General features: G+C 43.3%; 2 protein-coding genes across 7 annotated transcripts in view; both read left to right on the top strand.

Moving 5' to 3' along the window:
- The window catches only part of GRIA3 (glutamate ionotropic receptor AMPA type subunit 3), a 262,555-nt gene that overhangs the window by 72,607 nt on the left and 175,716 nt on the right, over positions 1-14,232 (top strand). The window lies entirely within an intron of this gene.
- LOC119245923 (prefoldin subunit 4) lies at positions 2,839-3,511 on the top strand. The gene has a single exon (XM_037511997.2). It carries the CDS (start codon positions 2,856-2,858, stop codon positions 3,258-3,260), a length of 405 nt encoding a protein of 134 aa, XP_037367894.1. The 5' UTR covers positions 2,839-2,855; the 3' UTR covers positions 3,261-3,511.

Here is a 14,232-nt window from a genome sequence, read left to right as displayed (position 1 = left end):
GCAGTGCAGGTTCGATTCCCAGCCGGCCAGGGAGATTCCCACATGGCGAGGCAGACCTCTCCTGTCATACCCGCTGCTCCCTTCAGCAGTGTATTTCAGTCAGTCTGCCTGTTCTGCTCCCCACTCTGTCTCTGATGAATTCTCTCACCCTCCCGTGCCTCTGGCCTGTACCCCAGTTCTTGCATAAATAAATAAATCTTAAAAAAAAAAAGCTATAGCAAATCAGGGTCATATATTAGTTCTGAGATCATGAAACACAGTGAATTTCACGGCTTCATTGGCTACACTTTGATTTCTGTCTGCAGAGAACAATTTGATTTTGTGTGCAGCTCATCACTTTGCTTCGTTATTAAAATATCACCTTGGTTCATTCATACACAGCTTAAAAATCTGCTCCTGGTGCTGTATACATAAGCATTCCAACATTCAGTTCTTGGCAAAATGATGAAGTTGACCAAGTGTGAGATCTGCCCCCTCTGTATTCTGTCCTCTCTATTGACACCCCTTTTTTATTTACCCAAGGCTCCTCACCTTATCTATACTTGCCCTTCCTGGCAGGAGCAAAGCCTTGACATCTCTGTCCCAATCTGTCTCCATAGACACCTCCATAAAAACTTTCCTGTCCTACATTTTATTTCCACTGATGCGTAGTCTTTCTCTGTCAGTGAAAACAGATCAACATTCATGCTAACTACTCTCTGGCTACTAATGACATGAGGTATTAAGTGCACCCAGGGAAGAACTAACCATTCAGGTGGGGGCTTTCTGTGAAACAGATCCTTAATCCATAGTGTGACTTTTTAAATCTGGCACCACGGATCCAATTTGTGAGATTCCTTGCCCACAGGCCTTCTTGTATAGAAAATCCTAAAACGATGCCAGGGAGGTGATCACCTCTTCCAGTTTTGTCAGACCTATCTTTTGGGTGCAAGTGACCTAGTTCTCTGCGATGCTAGCATTTCCCCCAGAACAGCGACATACTTGAGAACTGCAGCCAGACTCTCGCGCACCTGACAACTCTCCTTGGCTTCAATGGGCACAGCCCACAGAGATTAAAGAATCTGGCCCAGGCTGTGGCTCTCAGCTTAGATAATGAGATAATAGCTCTAGGTGCCCTTTGAGGCAACTAGTCCCTACCTTCTTGCCAGTGTTCAATGAACTCCTGCTGTTTCCCATTCTTAACCTGAAACTCCCTACTCAGTTTCCAAGTAACTCTCTGGAAGTCAACAGTCTTCTAACAGACCTTTTTATTTGCTCTAGAAGGTTGTGCCAGAAACATGGGTAGTAACAACAACTTACCCATCAGTCAACAAGAAATTACTGGGTGTTTGCTGGTGCTATCTCGTGTGCTAAGCCACTGGCAGTGTTTAAGAGGAGAATTAGGTCCTGCCTTTGAGGAGCTGACAGTCCTGATGCTGGACTAATGATTTATCTCAGGGGCCTGGAACAAAAATAATTTTAACCTGACCATTCCCACATCAACATCCATTAGAATGAGCACCTTGTGAAAAGATTTAAGTGTTGTCAGATAGGTAGTAAAGTGGGAAAATGTTGGAAGATCCTAGAGGCTCAGAGGTAAAGAAATTCCCCCAAGACAAAGAAAATGGCGTTTCCTCAGAGAACTGTGAATGTGAAAGATTTCAGTCTGGCTGGATTTGAATTCCACTAAGACACAGCAGAGCTTCATTACTCACACCTTCTTGCATGTTATCATTTACCACCTACTTACATAACCTAGCTCAGGCCCTTCCATCCAGTTCTACTGTCCCAAATAAACCTCAGAATCTGTGTCTCCACTTCTGTCTCTCTTTCTCTTCCTCCCTCCCCCTCCCTCTCTTTTTGCGTGCCTGTGCGCATGTGCGCACACACACACACACCCCAATATCAATCAGTCATACAAATCAAGAAATTCCTATTACTGTCATTTTATCATCTTAGTTTGATAAGAGCAATTGCCATTTCTTAAGCAATATTACACACTAAGCCCTAAGTTTATATGGATTTTCACATTTAATCCTCATGGCATCCCAGCCTCTTTACAACTGAGGAAACCAAAGCATAAAAAGGTTAAATATGGCTTCTAGGGTCAGCCAGCTTAGTTCGCTGAAGCAATGAAACAACCATTTCAACCCAGGTCTGCCACATCCACTCTCTCGGCGTGCTGCTCATGGGCTGATACGCTGCCTCCCACACTTTGAACACTGAAAACTGTGATTACCTCTGCCGTTCATCTTTCCTTGGAAAGATGGAATGGAAAATGTTATCTTTGCTTACAAGCATATTAAAAATTCAGATAAAAGGAAGCTAAAGTAATGCAGAAAGGACCCGGTTACTAGGCCTTTCTGCCTTTGCTGTCTTCCTGTGGACGCACTCCAGTTGTCAACTTCCTCCGTAAAACCTGGTGTCCACAAGTGAACATGAGAGTTTAAGGGCCCAGAGTTCCAGGATTCCAGACAGGTAGCAGGTCAAAAATCCAGGTTAAGGTTCACATGAGTAGCAAAAGCAATAAATGCTGCCAGACAAGTCATTTTGCCCGTGGTCCCCATGGAGTGCCGTGCTGGGGACCTGACCCGGAAGCAAAGCCAATTCATCCATTCCTTTCTGGTGCAAAGAGTTTCCAGAGCATAGAAGAATTTGAACCTGCAGGTCCTCATCACAAAGGGGCTATTTTTGGTTGGGGAAGCATAAAGCAAGGAGAGACCATTGATAGGTTCTGCCATGGCTACTTGGCAGGGATTTAAAGAGAGTAGAAGTAGGGGCGGCGCCGCGCGGGCGTCCTGGGCCGGCGGGGCTCGCGCGGGCCGCGGGGACCAGGCGCCGCCGCGCCCCCCGCCGCGCCCTGGTGCAGTCCCAAGATGGCGGCCACCATGAAGAAGGCGGCTGCAGAAGATGTCAATGTTACTTTTGAAGACCAGCAAAAGATAAACAAATTTGCCCGGAACACAAGTAGAATCACAGAGCTAAAGGAAGAAATAGACGTAAAAAAGAAACAACTACAGAATTTAGAAGATGCCTGTGAGGACATCATGCTTGCGGATGACGACTGCCTAATGATACCTTATCAAATCGGCGATGTGTTCATTAGTCATTCTCAAGAAGAAACACAAGACATGTTAGAAGAAGCAAAGAAAAATTTGCAAGAAGAAATTGATGCCTTAGAATCCAGAGTGGAATCAATTCAGCGGGTGTTAGCAGATTTGAAAGTTCAGTTATATGCAAAATTTGGGAGCAACATAAACCTTGAAGCTGATGAAAGTTAAACATTTTTTTAATACTTTTTAAATTTGTTTAATAAACTTGAATATTGTTTAAAATGATAATTTCCCTTCTTCAAATGATATGGAAAGTAAACTTTCTTTTTAAAAAACTCATTTTATTTAATGGAAACTTGCCTATTTTGACATCCTGCTTATTTATTTTGTATTTTTTAAAAGACAGTGTTCCTTGTGTATTTTGCGTCATAGTTACTCAAGGGCAGGGGCTTTATGTCATGTTATTAAAATCGGTTCAGCAAAAAAAAAAAAAAAAAAAGAGAGTAGAAGTTATCTTGATTTTAAAAAAGGGGGAAAAAAGGGGGGTGGCTGAAGCTCATGGACTTGGTAAGAACTGATTAAAGGGTGTGCGAAGGTAACAGATGGCTCAAATTCCAGTCATGTCCATTTGCCTTCTGGGAAAAGTGAAGGCAAGAGAGTTTTTATTGAAGCTCAAGCTACTTTTTACATCTGAATAAATTACGAAGGCCCAGAGAGTACATTACCCTGTGAGAGACAGATACTAAATTCCCCTGTTTGAGCAGCAATAATCGGGGTTGACAGCACCTGAGACATTTGGTAGCTTCTGCAGCCTCCTAATCTATTGTGATGAGTCTTCAACCATGAGAGCATTTGGAGAGCCTGCACAATAATAATAGTGAATGACTGTTTGGACTGGATTGTGAATAAAAGACTGTACATATGTCTATAATGAGAATTTCATTGAAAATGAAAATACTGAAGCTGTCATATTTTTTAATACTTCGATTTGCACATCCTTGACTGCTTTGGGGCATAAAAAGAGAAAGTGCCGAGCAATTTGTTGTCAGCTCTTGAAATAAATTATCATTTAAACACTTCCTCTCCACAAAGGTTATTAGCTTAGTAGCCTGTTCCTGGGGTTGAACCATCAGAAGAGGGAAAAAAAAAATCTCAAGACATTAAACTACCCTTTCAAAAGCTGAATATTAGTTACTGTGGAAATTGTTCTCTCAGTAGCTTAACATATTTTGCTGGAGCTCTCCAATGCTGCAGATTAGACTGCAGCAACTATTAATAAATACTGTCATATTTTACAGCTGTCATGCAAAGCTGAAAAAAGGCTTCACTGTGATTAGATCCTGTTTACTGTAATATTTCCAGCTCAGACTCAGAAAGGCGGTTTTCCTATAAAGGTATTTTCCATAAGTAGAATATTTCTCCATCAAATGACATGGCTAATTTTAATGTATCATTAACTCCTTGGTGGCACTGAATTTGGAGTTGAATTGTCTTCACAACCAGAGATACATTCCTCTCCAGAGACAGGTGAGGCTAAAATGTCAAATTTTCCCTCTCGGGTTGTCCATGCTCAGAGATTGTGTTCCTGTCTCGAGATGTGCTTTGAGGAGCCGCTCTCCCCCACAGAAGGACAAATGGGCACTGGTTTGTCCACTCTTTTTTGCCCTGTTGTTCTTGCGACCCATCGCGTTGTCTGCAAGGAAGCAGGTCAGGATTCAGGGTAGGAATGGCATGTCAGTGGGCAAGCTAAAAATTCTGTTTCCTGAGCTAAAATTCCATCACAGGCGCAGAAGACACAAATATCCAGGCCCCTGCCCTGCATTGGTTGCTTGGAATAGTGGTCACATCTCAGGAAAAAGGGTGACAGTTGGCAGGGCTGCTTTTGCTCTGACCTTCCATTGCTTTTCACCATGCTCCTTGACAGATTAACCCTCACTAAACTGAACGTGTAGTTCCCAATGAATGGGTGGTCCTTTACATCAGTGAGGCCAAAGGAAGTGTCCTATCAATTCAGGGTTTGAGCCTAAGAAGTTCTCAAGAAGACTATTCTAAATGCTCCTTGGGGGATAGACTGTAGTATGTACATATCTACAACTGTGACTTTGAGGTTCATCCCCGGGACCCCCCTTTAAACAACAGTTAAAACCAAGTCAGAGTTGTTATGGAAGTTAAACTAAGGAATTTATGTAATAATGTCTTCAGCACCGTAATGTGCTTAATAAACTTCACCTCATTATTTTATTATCATGGTAGAAGAGTGGTCCTCAAACAGGAGAGGGGGGGTGGTTTTGCCCCCTGCAGGGACATTTGGCAATATCTGGAGACATTTTTAGTAGTTAGTAGAGACCAGGAGTGCTGCTAAATTTCCTACAATGCACAGGACCGTACTCCCATTTGAACAAAGAATTACCTGGACCAAAATATCAATAGTGGCAAGGTAGCGTTAGTATGAGTGGATGAAAGGTTGCAGGAACCCCTCAAGCGATTGTCAATGACCCAATCTAGCATGTGCTGTCTCAGTGCCTAGACTGGTGTTGGGACCTATGTTCAACAGAAGGCAGAGCCTTTGGCTTTGACAAGCTTACATTCTGATTGGAGGCAGGATAGGATTAATGCACATGAAGTAAAGGTAAGTGCAATACAGCATGAGAGCCAGTTCAGTGTGATAGAGATTTGAACTACTTGGCAGTCCAAATAAGAAAGAGCTCACAAGTTCTATGGAAGAACTTAAACATTTCTCTGTGCCCAGCACTCAACTGCCTCCCCTGGCAATGACCTTGCCTTTATTGCTAAGGCCAAGTTGGTGACTAGAACCGCAACAACATGGCATTCCCATCAACCGCTCCCAAACGTCAGTGCTCTGGGCAAGAAACACAATTAAAAGAAAAACCAAAAAAGGAACAATGTTCCTTTTACTAAATGGAAAGCAATTACAGAGCTGTTGAAAATAGGCAGTAAACAAAGAGAGGGAGGGGAATGCTGGCAAAATTCCATTTTCCCAAATAATCCTGTAGCAAAAATGCAATTTGCAACAAAATCAACAGTGCTCCCTCGCTCTCTCTTGCAGTCAAACACATTGTTTGGCATCAGCGCCCTGACACGTGATGCCTTAGCAGCAAGGTGTGTGGCAGCCAGGAAGACAGAATGCAATTACGGAGGAGGGGTGGGGGTAGAGGTTAAGGTGAAGCACAGTTCACTCCGCCCTGCCCTCCTCTTTTCCCCCCACAGCCTCTGCGGAGCATCTTCATTCAGAGAAAAGAGGGGCACAGATAGAGACTACATCACTCCCCATTTTTCTGGATCCTTTCCAATCAATAAGTTGCCCGTGTCGGCTGCTGTCCTGCTTTGTCGCCTCCACAAACGATCTGATTAATTCTCTGGTGCTAACTGCCTCAGCGGGCTTTCGCGGCAGTAGAACAGAGGCTAATTAAGATCATGTCAGGCGCGGAGGCTGACAGGTTATGTTCCTGGGCCACACTGACTTTTAAAGGGTGCTTCAACTTCACTGCAGGCAGTGCTTGGCCAGGCGCTGATTCCATAGCAGGCCTCTCATTTATTTCCACCAATCCCTGAGTCAACGGGCCTCCATTTTGTCAAGGATTTATATCCCTCTCCTTGGGGTAATTAGCCGCCACTGTGCTCACATTCAATTGCATTACTTTAGCTTCCTTTTGTCTGAATTTTTAATATGCTTGTAAGCAAAGATAACGTTTTCCATCCTAAATCATGTGTGTGTGTGTGCGTGTATGTGCGCGTGTGTACATGTATGCGCATGCGTTACCAGCATATAGCCCAGAGAGGTGAGTTTAGGACAAATAAAGGCAGCCCTACTTCTCACAGCAGGTAGAAAATGGAGGCAACATATGGAACTCTTTACAGCAAGTGGTGGATTAGACCGAAAATATAAATAGCTTCTCCCTTCCCCCAAATAACGTCTTAGATTAATTCGTGGGTGACAAACCCATGGTGAGTTATTGGTGGAAAGAGATATTTGGAGATTTCTCTAAACTGAGGTTAACACAAATTGCAGCGTAGATTTAAAGGCATACTCGCCATCTCATAGGCAGATGGGTATTGGCATTCTGTGTTCCCAGCTCTGAAGACTAATCTCAAGAGTCTACTATGCATCTAGGAGGTAGGAGGAATGCTGATAAACAGAGGAAAGTTATGCAGGAACATTCTGTCTCTTCTCATATAGTCAGAGACTCTGGCCATGTATTGAGTACCCCCTGTTGTAAGAGGTGATGGGTCCAGTGAAGGATGTTGAAGAAAAGCATTATCAAACCACAGCCTCGGTTCCACGCCCAGCTCTGCCAAAGAAGCTGTGTGGTCCTGTACAAGTCACATAGCTTTTCTGGTACTCACTTTCCATATATGTACAAGGAGGGAGTGGACTCAACCATTCCTCAACACACTGTTCCTGAGTGCGGGGCTTGTGTATCAAGGGCATACTGGGATTACAGAAGTGAATGAAACAGAGTGACTGCCCTTAATAAGCTCACAGTTTAGAAAAGGGGCATAGACATGTGAATAAGTTAGTAGACTCTGGGGTGATTCTTTTAGGTTCTAAAATTCTGTGGACTATTATAATACTTCTATTTAAAATGAAGCCAGAACTTCTTTTCAAATGACCACTCTGAGTGAAGTTATGGAAACACAAATCATCACCACACTGGTCTTGGTTATTAGCCAGAGACCCTGAGCAAACTCAAAGCCTCTTTCTCACCCATTAGTGCTCAGTCCTTAACCTTCCCAGGTCCTGCTAGGTACAGGAGAAAAGGAATCCATGTCTAGTTGGTAGATTAGAATGCCCCACTAGATCTTCAAACATGTTCTGATAGATCTTGAAGTCAGGAACTACCACCACATCCTTCTAAGAAGTTATCTTCTAACAAGTTTTGCTGAGATTCTCAATAATCCCCTCCCCTCCACTGAAAGTATTTCCTGCCAACACCCTTTAAGCTCTTAAAACACAGCCCCACACAGTCATTTGCAATCTCAACCCTTCTGTCAAATGAACAGATTGTTTCCCATCAAAAATAATATGAATTGCTAGGACAATAGATAATGTAGTTTTGTTTCTTGAATATATTCAATCTCTCAAAAGAGTCAAAATAGTTCATTAGACATGACAGTTTCAGTTTCACAGGAACTTTTCAGAGATTTTCCTAAGTCTAGATTTCCCCCCAAATTTTTACCTGGATGCCCTATAGGACCTGAAACTCAACATGCCAAATTCTGAATTTATCATCTTCCCAGGAAACCCTGTCCTCAACCTATATTCCCAGGCTCAGTGAATCTGTACTCCCAGTTGATCAAAGCAGAAACTTCATCCTTAAGCCTTCTCTCTTCACCAGCACACACATCTCATCAGCAAAAAACTTCTGCTATATTTCCACCACCACTGACTCAAGTTCAGAGTACCCAGCACCTCCTGCACCTCCTAACTGAGCTCCCTGATCTTCCCTCTTCTACTGCTGGCAGACAGCCATCTTTCTATCATGTCACTCCCCTGCCTAAAAGTTTTTGGTAGCGTCCATTGTTCTTAAGATATGTCCTAGTTTCTTAGTATGGCACAGAAGGCCCCTCATGATACAACTAAGCTCTGACTGACCCACTTTGTTAACCTTCTCTCCTTCCATCCCTTATTCACACTCCTTATTAAAGACATCACCTTCCTGGCCCAGCTAACTTGGAAGCAGAACAAACATTTTAGTGCTGGGAACTTTAGTTACAGGTTTCTGGTCAAGGGATAAGCCCATTGCACACCAAATGATCCCTGAGTCTCAGCCAGCACAGAATCATTAACATCTGAGGACTCTCTCAAGGCCTAGGGTGTAGATACCACAGTATTTCATACCAACCATTGGTATGTAGATATCCACACGAATTCTCTAGACACAACAGGAGCATATTAATTTCCATAGATTCCATGAAAAGGTAAATAAGGCAAAGTTTTCCAAAATGGCTGTGTCATGAATGGTACAAAGGTGAAAAGTGATATGAGGGCTGATACAGTCAGTTCTCAGTTATCTGTCCCAGTGAAGTAAGCCAGGCACAGATAATCCAAAGGGTATTACTGTGGACATGAAATAGTGCCCTTTCAAGACATTTTCCTTCTTGCTTCCATCCTAGTTAGGCTTGATTGAGTATGGGGAGAAAGGGAATTACCCCAGGGAAAAGGATCTTTAAAGACATTCCTTCAATTATAATTTCCCAAAAGACAGAAAGCACCCGTGTGAGAGACTGCCTGGAAGAGGATACAAAATACTGTGGGGAAGTAGATGTGGAGGAGGGGAACACAGAATAAAAGAAAGGAAGCTCGACTCCATGGAGAAAATGTGCTGTCAAGGCCCCCCGACCAACTTTGTTGATCTGGTAATAACTAACATGTTTCTGAAACCGTAATGACAGACAGACACAAATCAGAAACAGAGATAATCAACAATGAACATCATCATAAGCCTGGTAATTTTTGCTGAACAGATTTGAAATGAGGCTTTACATTCCTTAAGAAATATATATTTTTTTTAATTCTTGGACAGGCATGTCAGACTGGAATGTCTTTAAAGCTCTTTACACCTGATAGGGTACCCAAACACTACCTCAACTAAAAATTAATTAATTTAAAAAAGAAAATGTTTCACATTCTTATGACTGAGATTTCAGGCTCTGAAAATTGAACTGGTCCCAAGTTTTGGGAACTGGTGAGTATTCTAATCTGTGATTCTACTTAAAATGGGGAATTCCCAAAATCTAAAGTCTAGCCACAGATTTATCACATTAAGCCTCTTCTACTCTTAGTTCTTTTATCTACATAATGGCAGTGATACACTTTGCACCTTATCTTATCAGGATAAAGAGGAATGGCATCATGACATAAGGGAAAATCAAATGCCGAGTATGACTGGGCAACTGTTGATCAGTGAGTGAGATGCCCATTGTCATGACAAGCCTTTCCACAAGCCTTTGCCCAATTCAGTCATAGAGTTTTTGTACCTTTCCGGTTCTTGTACTCACCTACCCAGCTAGTCTAGTCAGTTTTATTCATTCCTTGCATTGATTAACATGTCAATAAGTCATCAAATTAAATAGGAATAGTGCACAAATGCTAATCAGGCCAGTGGATTCTATGATATAGTTCCCTGGGGCATATCATGGCTAGTAAAAATGGTCACAGGCACTAGGCAAGGATGCATATTAAAGTGAGATAAGAATTGTACCCAAATCATGATTGTTGTGTGGATTACAACCACGAAAGGCAGTCTTAGAACACTTCCTGGCACCCAAATCGCATTCTGTAAGTGTTAGCCAATATTATGATTTTCTTACTAGGGTCACAGAAAAGGGGTGACCACTGAGACTTAGAGGAAAGATCCTTAATTGCCCTATCTGGTGTGTTCCATGCCTTGGTGCCAGCCTGCTCCTCTCTCCTGTGGGTTAATTTTGGTTCTTCTCTATGAGAATCAGAAACCACTCTCAGAAAGGGATCTGGGAAGCTCATTTACATAGCATGGAGTTGGAAAGGCTGATCCAACAACCTCATTGAATCATCTCTACATTTTAGGCAAGTGCAAAAATCCTTGGTCAAAGGAAGGACGCCTTTCTTTTGGAACTACAATATTGGTGATGGGGGTTGAGGGTTCACTTGTTTCCTGAATGCTTGACTTCATGGTCAGCCCTCTGTCTACCCTTTGTATTGCTGGGGCTAGACCCATTATGAAGGAAGACAGCAATTTGAAAAACTGGACCGATACATTTTTGTGTCACTACTGGGCACATGTTCTGAAGAATAATAATGAAGAAAGTGGCCTTCTCTTCCTTCATAAGCAAATAGAAATGCCTAAAGGCAGTTTAAACTGAAAGACAACCTCTTTGGAAAATTTTGAAGCCAGTGGGTCCACAAAAATATACATCTATATTTTCGATTTTTTAATAAGCTGACAGAAAGTGGAGCATATGTCTTTCCTGACACATTTTAGGCTCCCTTGTATTTGTAGTCTGCATATTGAATCCCAGAATTGTGGCTCAGTGTGAGCTGAATCCTAGCTCAGTGTATAGTCTTGTAAGAGTTTGGCCTGGATATTGGGGAAGGGGTGGAACAGCCACACTTGTAGTTCCCACACTTGTAGTTCCCAGGTCTTACCCTGCAGCTTCAGGCCCATCGCTGTAGCCCATCGTCATAGGACCCGATGACTCAGGCCTTTGTGCACATCGTCCAGGCCTATGAACAAGGAAGCGAAGGACAGCACTGGAGATCAGGGATAGGATTCTTGTTGTGGCCTAAAAGACAAACAGATGAGATGTGATGTCAGCTGCCCTCACCATCAGTGAAGTCAGCATCCCCCAAACTCAACTTGCTTGTGCTTTACTTTAGGGGCTGCCCCCGCCAACCAGACATTCAGGATTCTCTGGAACAGTGGCCGTATATTCTGAGTACGGAAACACGACGTATGGTCTGAAAACGTGTTTTCTTTTCTTCCTGGTCTTTCCAACGCAGGCCTGAAACATCAGTCAGCTCTGATATCCATCAGCTGTGTGGCCTTGGGAGCAAACCTCTCTGAGCATTTGCAAAATGGCAATGCTTATACTATCTACCTAATTAGACTGTAAGGAGAACTAAATGATATGGTTAAAGTGCTTAGCACGGTCTCTGGTAATTAGAAATGTACTCAGTAAGTGGTAGCTATTATTGCTCATGATAACGATTAAAATTTTACAAAAGCATCATGAAATCACATTTAGTTACTAACTTCAGGAATCACCTTCTGAGAACAGAAGGAAGACACATGCAATTTGGACTGCCCCAGAAAATCCTAGATGCCTTATCGCTGTATCTCTAGGTACTGCCTCCCTTTTGGATTAATAAGCATCTTAGAAGAAGTGATGGAAAGAAGACGAAAATAGGAGGCAAAGGCGACCTTCTCACTGACCCTATAATTCCTTATAGCTGCTGATAAGCTATTTAGAGCTCCATGGATCTGATTTCTACTTCTCGCTCCATCCTTTCTGCACTGTGAATGTTCCAATTCAAAATTAGAGAAATATTTGCACAAGCTACTTGCTCTCATGGTCTCACCTAATATGTCACTGAGAGCTCAAAATTATTGCTTAACTGGAATCCACTGAAATGAAAGAACAGTTATTCTCATTAGTATTGTTCAAAAAGAGTCTGCCACTTCACATGCCAAGCACTTTCCCCAAGTCTTTTACCGTCATTCATCCCCATTGAGGAGGACGATGCAGGTGCATCATTATTGCTTTACAGATGAGAAGAGTCTATATTCCCAGAAAGGGGAAGCGACTTGTCCAAGGTCATGTAGCTATTGAGTAATGAAAGAAGAACCGGAACCCAATGTTCCTAACACCCAACACCACAATCTTTCTATTCCACCAACCCCACACAATCTTAGGTTTGCGTTGTTTCCTTTGGGGCGATGAAAAACTCAGGTTTGGGGGAGAAGTGTGTGAGCTAATGAATAATCAGTCCTCAAACTAATACACTCCCGTGACTGAGCACTTCCTAAATGCCAGGCTATCCACCTTTAAAATGCACCATCTCCTTTAATCTTCACACCAGTTTTACAAGGAAGATATTGTTGCGATCCTCGTTTTCCAGATGAGGGGGTAGAGGCCTGGTAAGGTTGTGTGATTTGCTCAGTGCCACACTCCTAGCACTAGATGCCCTGTCCCAACTCCCAGGAAAGTGTTCTTTCTGCTACTCCACACTGACAGGCACTTCAGCTCTCGTATTAACAAGGAAGGAATGTTATTTTTAAAGATGCTTTAGGGCAAATAGATAAGCCAGTCCTCTCTCAATTCCTCACACCGATAGAGAAGTGCAGAAAGCAAGCAAATCATGCCTAATCCCAAAGCCATGACTGTGCAACAGAATCCGGGAGAGGGAACTCGGGGTTGGGAGGGTTCATGGTCTCTTACCTACTCCCGCCCTGGGCTGCAGTCACAGCTGGTTCTCAGCCAAGTCGAAGGGCAAAGTAAAAGCAAAAGCAGTCGGTCTGTAGCTCCCACCCTCCCAGGGGGAGTTTAGGCCCCTGATTAGGTTCCAATCTATCCCACATGCCTCTTCAAAATTGCCCCGTATGCTTTTCCCGAGAACTCTGCAAGGTGCCTGGAGCCAAGTACAAATTCTTGTCACTGGGGAAGACATTGGTTGCACACCTCAGCGACACACTTTCACAAAATATTTTCTCAGCCTTCTTCACCCTTGAGCATTTGAATTGAGGGTGCAGGACAAGCTTTGCTTATTGCCCTCCCCCAGGCCATCCGAAGGGGGATGGCAGTTCTAGGAGGGGGACAGGGTGTGGGTGGATCTGGCTAACTCACTCACTAATGATCGAAACTTGACCATCATTTTCTTGCCTTCCCCCGAGGATACAGATGAGTGCAAATCACCCCAAAGACAGGAAAGGTGAAACTCCACGTGCACATTTAGTCTGGGAAAGGGAAAAATCAGTTCATTATTTCAAGACCTCTTGAGATGCTGTAAATACACAGTCAACACAGAACAAAGGTCCCTTTTTCCACCCTTACATTATTTATGTGCCATCTAAAAATTACATGCCCGTTCTCTTTCCAGCGCTGAGAGAAACATGCATATTCATGATCTGATAAATATTTAAGTGGGATTTATTTAAATGAGAGAGTCCATTTACAAACATTCCCTGGCTCTGAGATCTTATCCTGGGCACACAGAGGGAGGATAATTTCCTCTGATACATTCAAAACCTCCGCTGGCCACCTGCCCCCCTAAACTTGGAGCTCTTCCTTGAGAGCTGGTGAATGCCACCCGCAGTATTTCAAGGGAGTCTTCCGTACCTCCTCCCTCCACCCCTCCACTCCTGTCTTCCTGCTCTGAGCTCATGCCATAGGATCAGTCGTTGGCAAAATGCTAGAGCTGGCAGTTTATTTGGGGGTGGGGGGAGACAGTCACAGCTTTCTTTGCCTAGGCCCTTCTTCCTCACATTAGCCCTACAGCAGCCACCACCACTGCCATCCCTAGCCTTCCCATCTCTCCCCCACAGGGAGGCTAGTTCTGGGGTACACCAGGTACCCAACACTGTACTACCCCTCCCAGGGAGGACATGCATTTTAATGCTGCTAAAACATTTTGCCAGTACTTATTTTCAAAGCACATATACACACAGTGTTCCATTTGCTTTTCAAAACAATCCCAGGAGGC

Source organism: Talpa occidentalis, unplaced genomic scaffold (genome assembly GCF_014898055.3).
Source record: "Talpa occidentalis isolate TD23 unplaced genomic scaffold, MPIMG_talOcc4v2.1 talOcc4.15, whole genome shotgun sequence".
Taxonomy (NCBI): Eukaryota; Metazoa; Chordata; class Mammalia; order Eulipotyphla; family Talpidae; genus Talpa; species Talpa occidentalis.
Note: the sequence above shows the minus strand (reverse complement) of the source record. Positions and strands in the feature narration are given on the sequence as shown.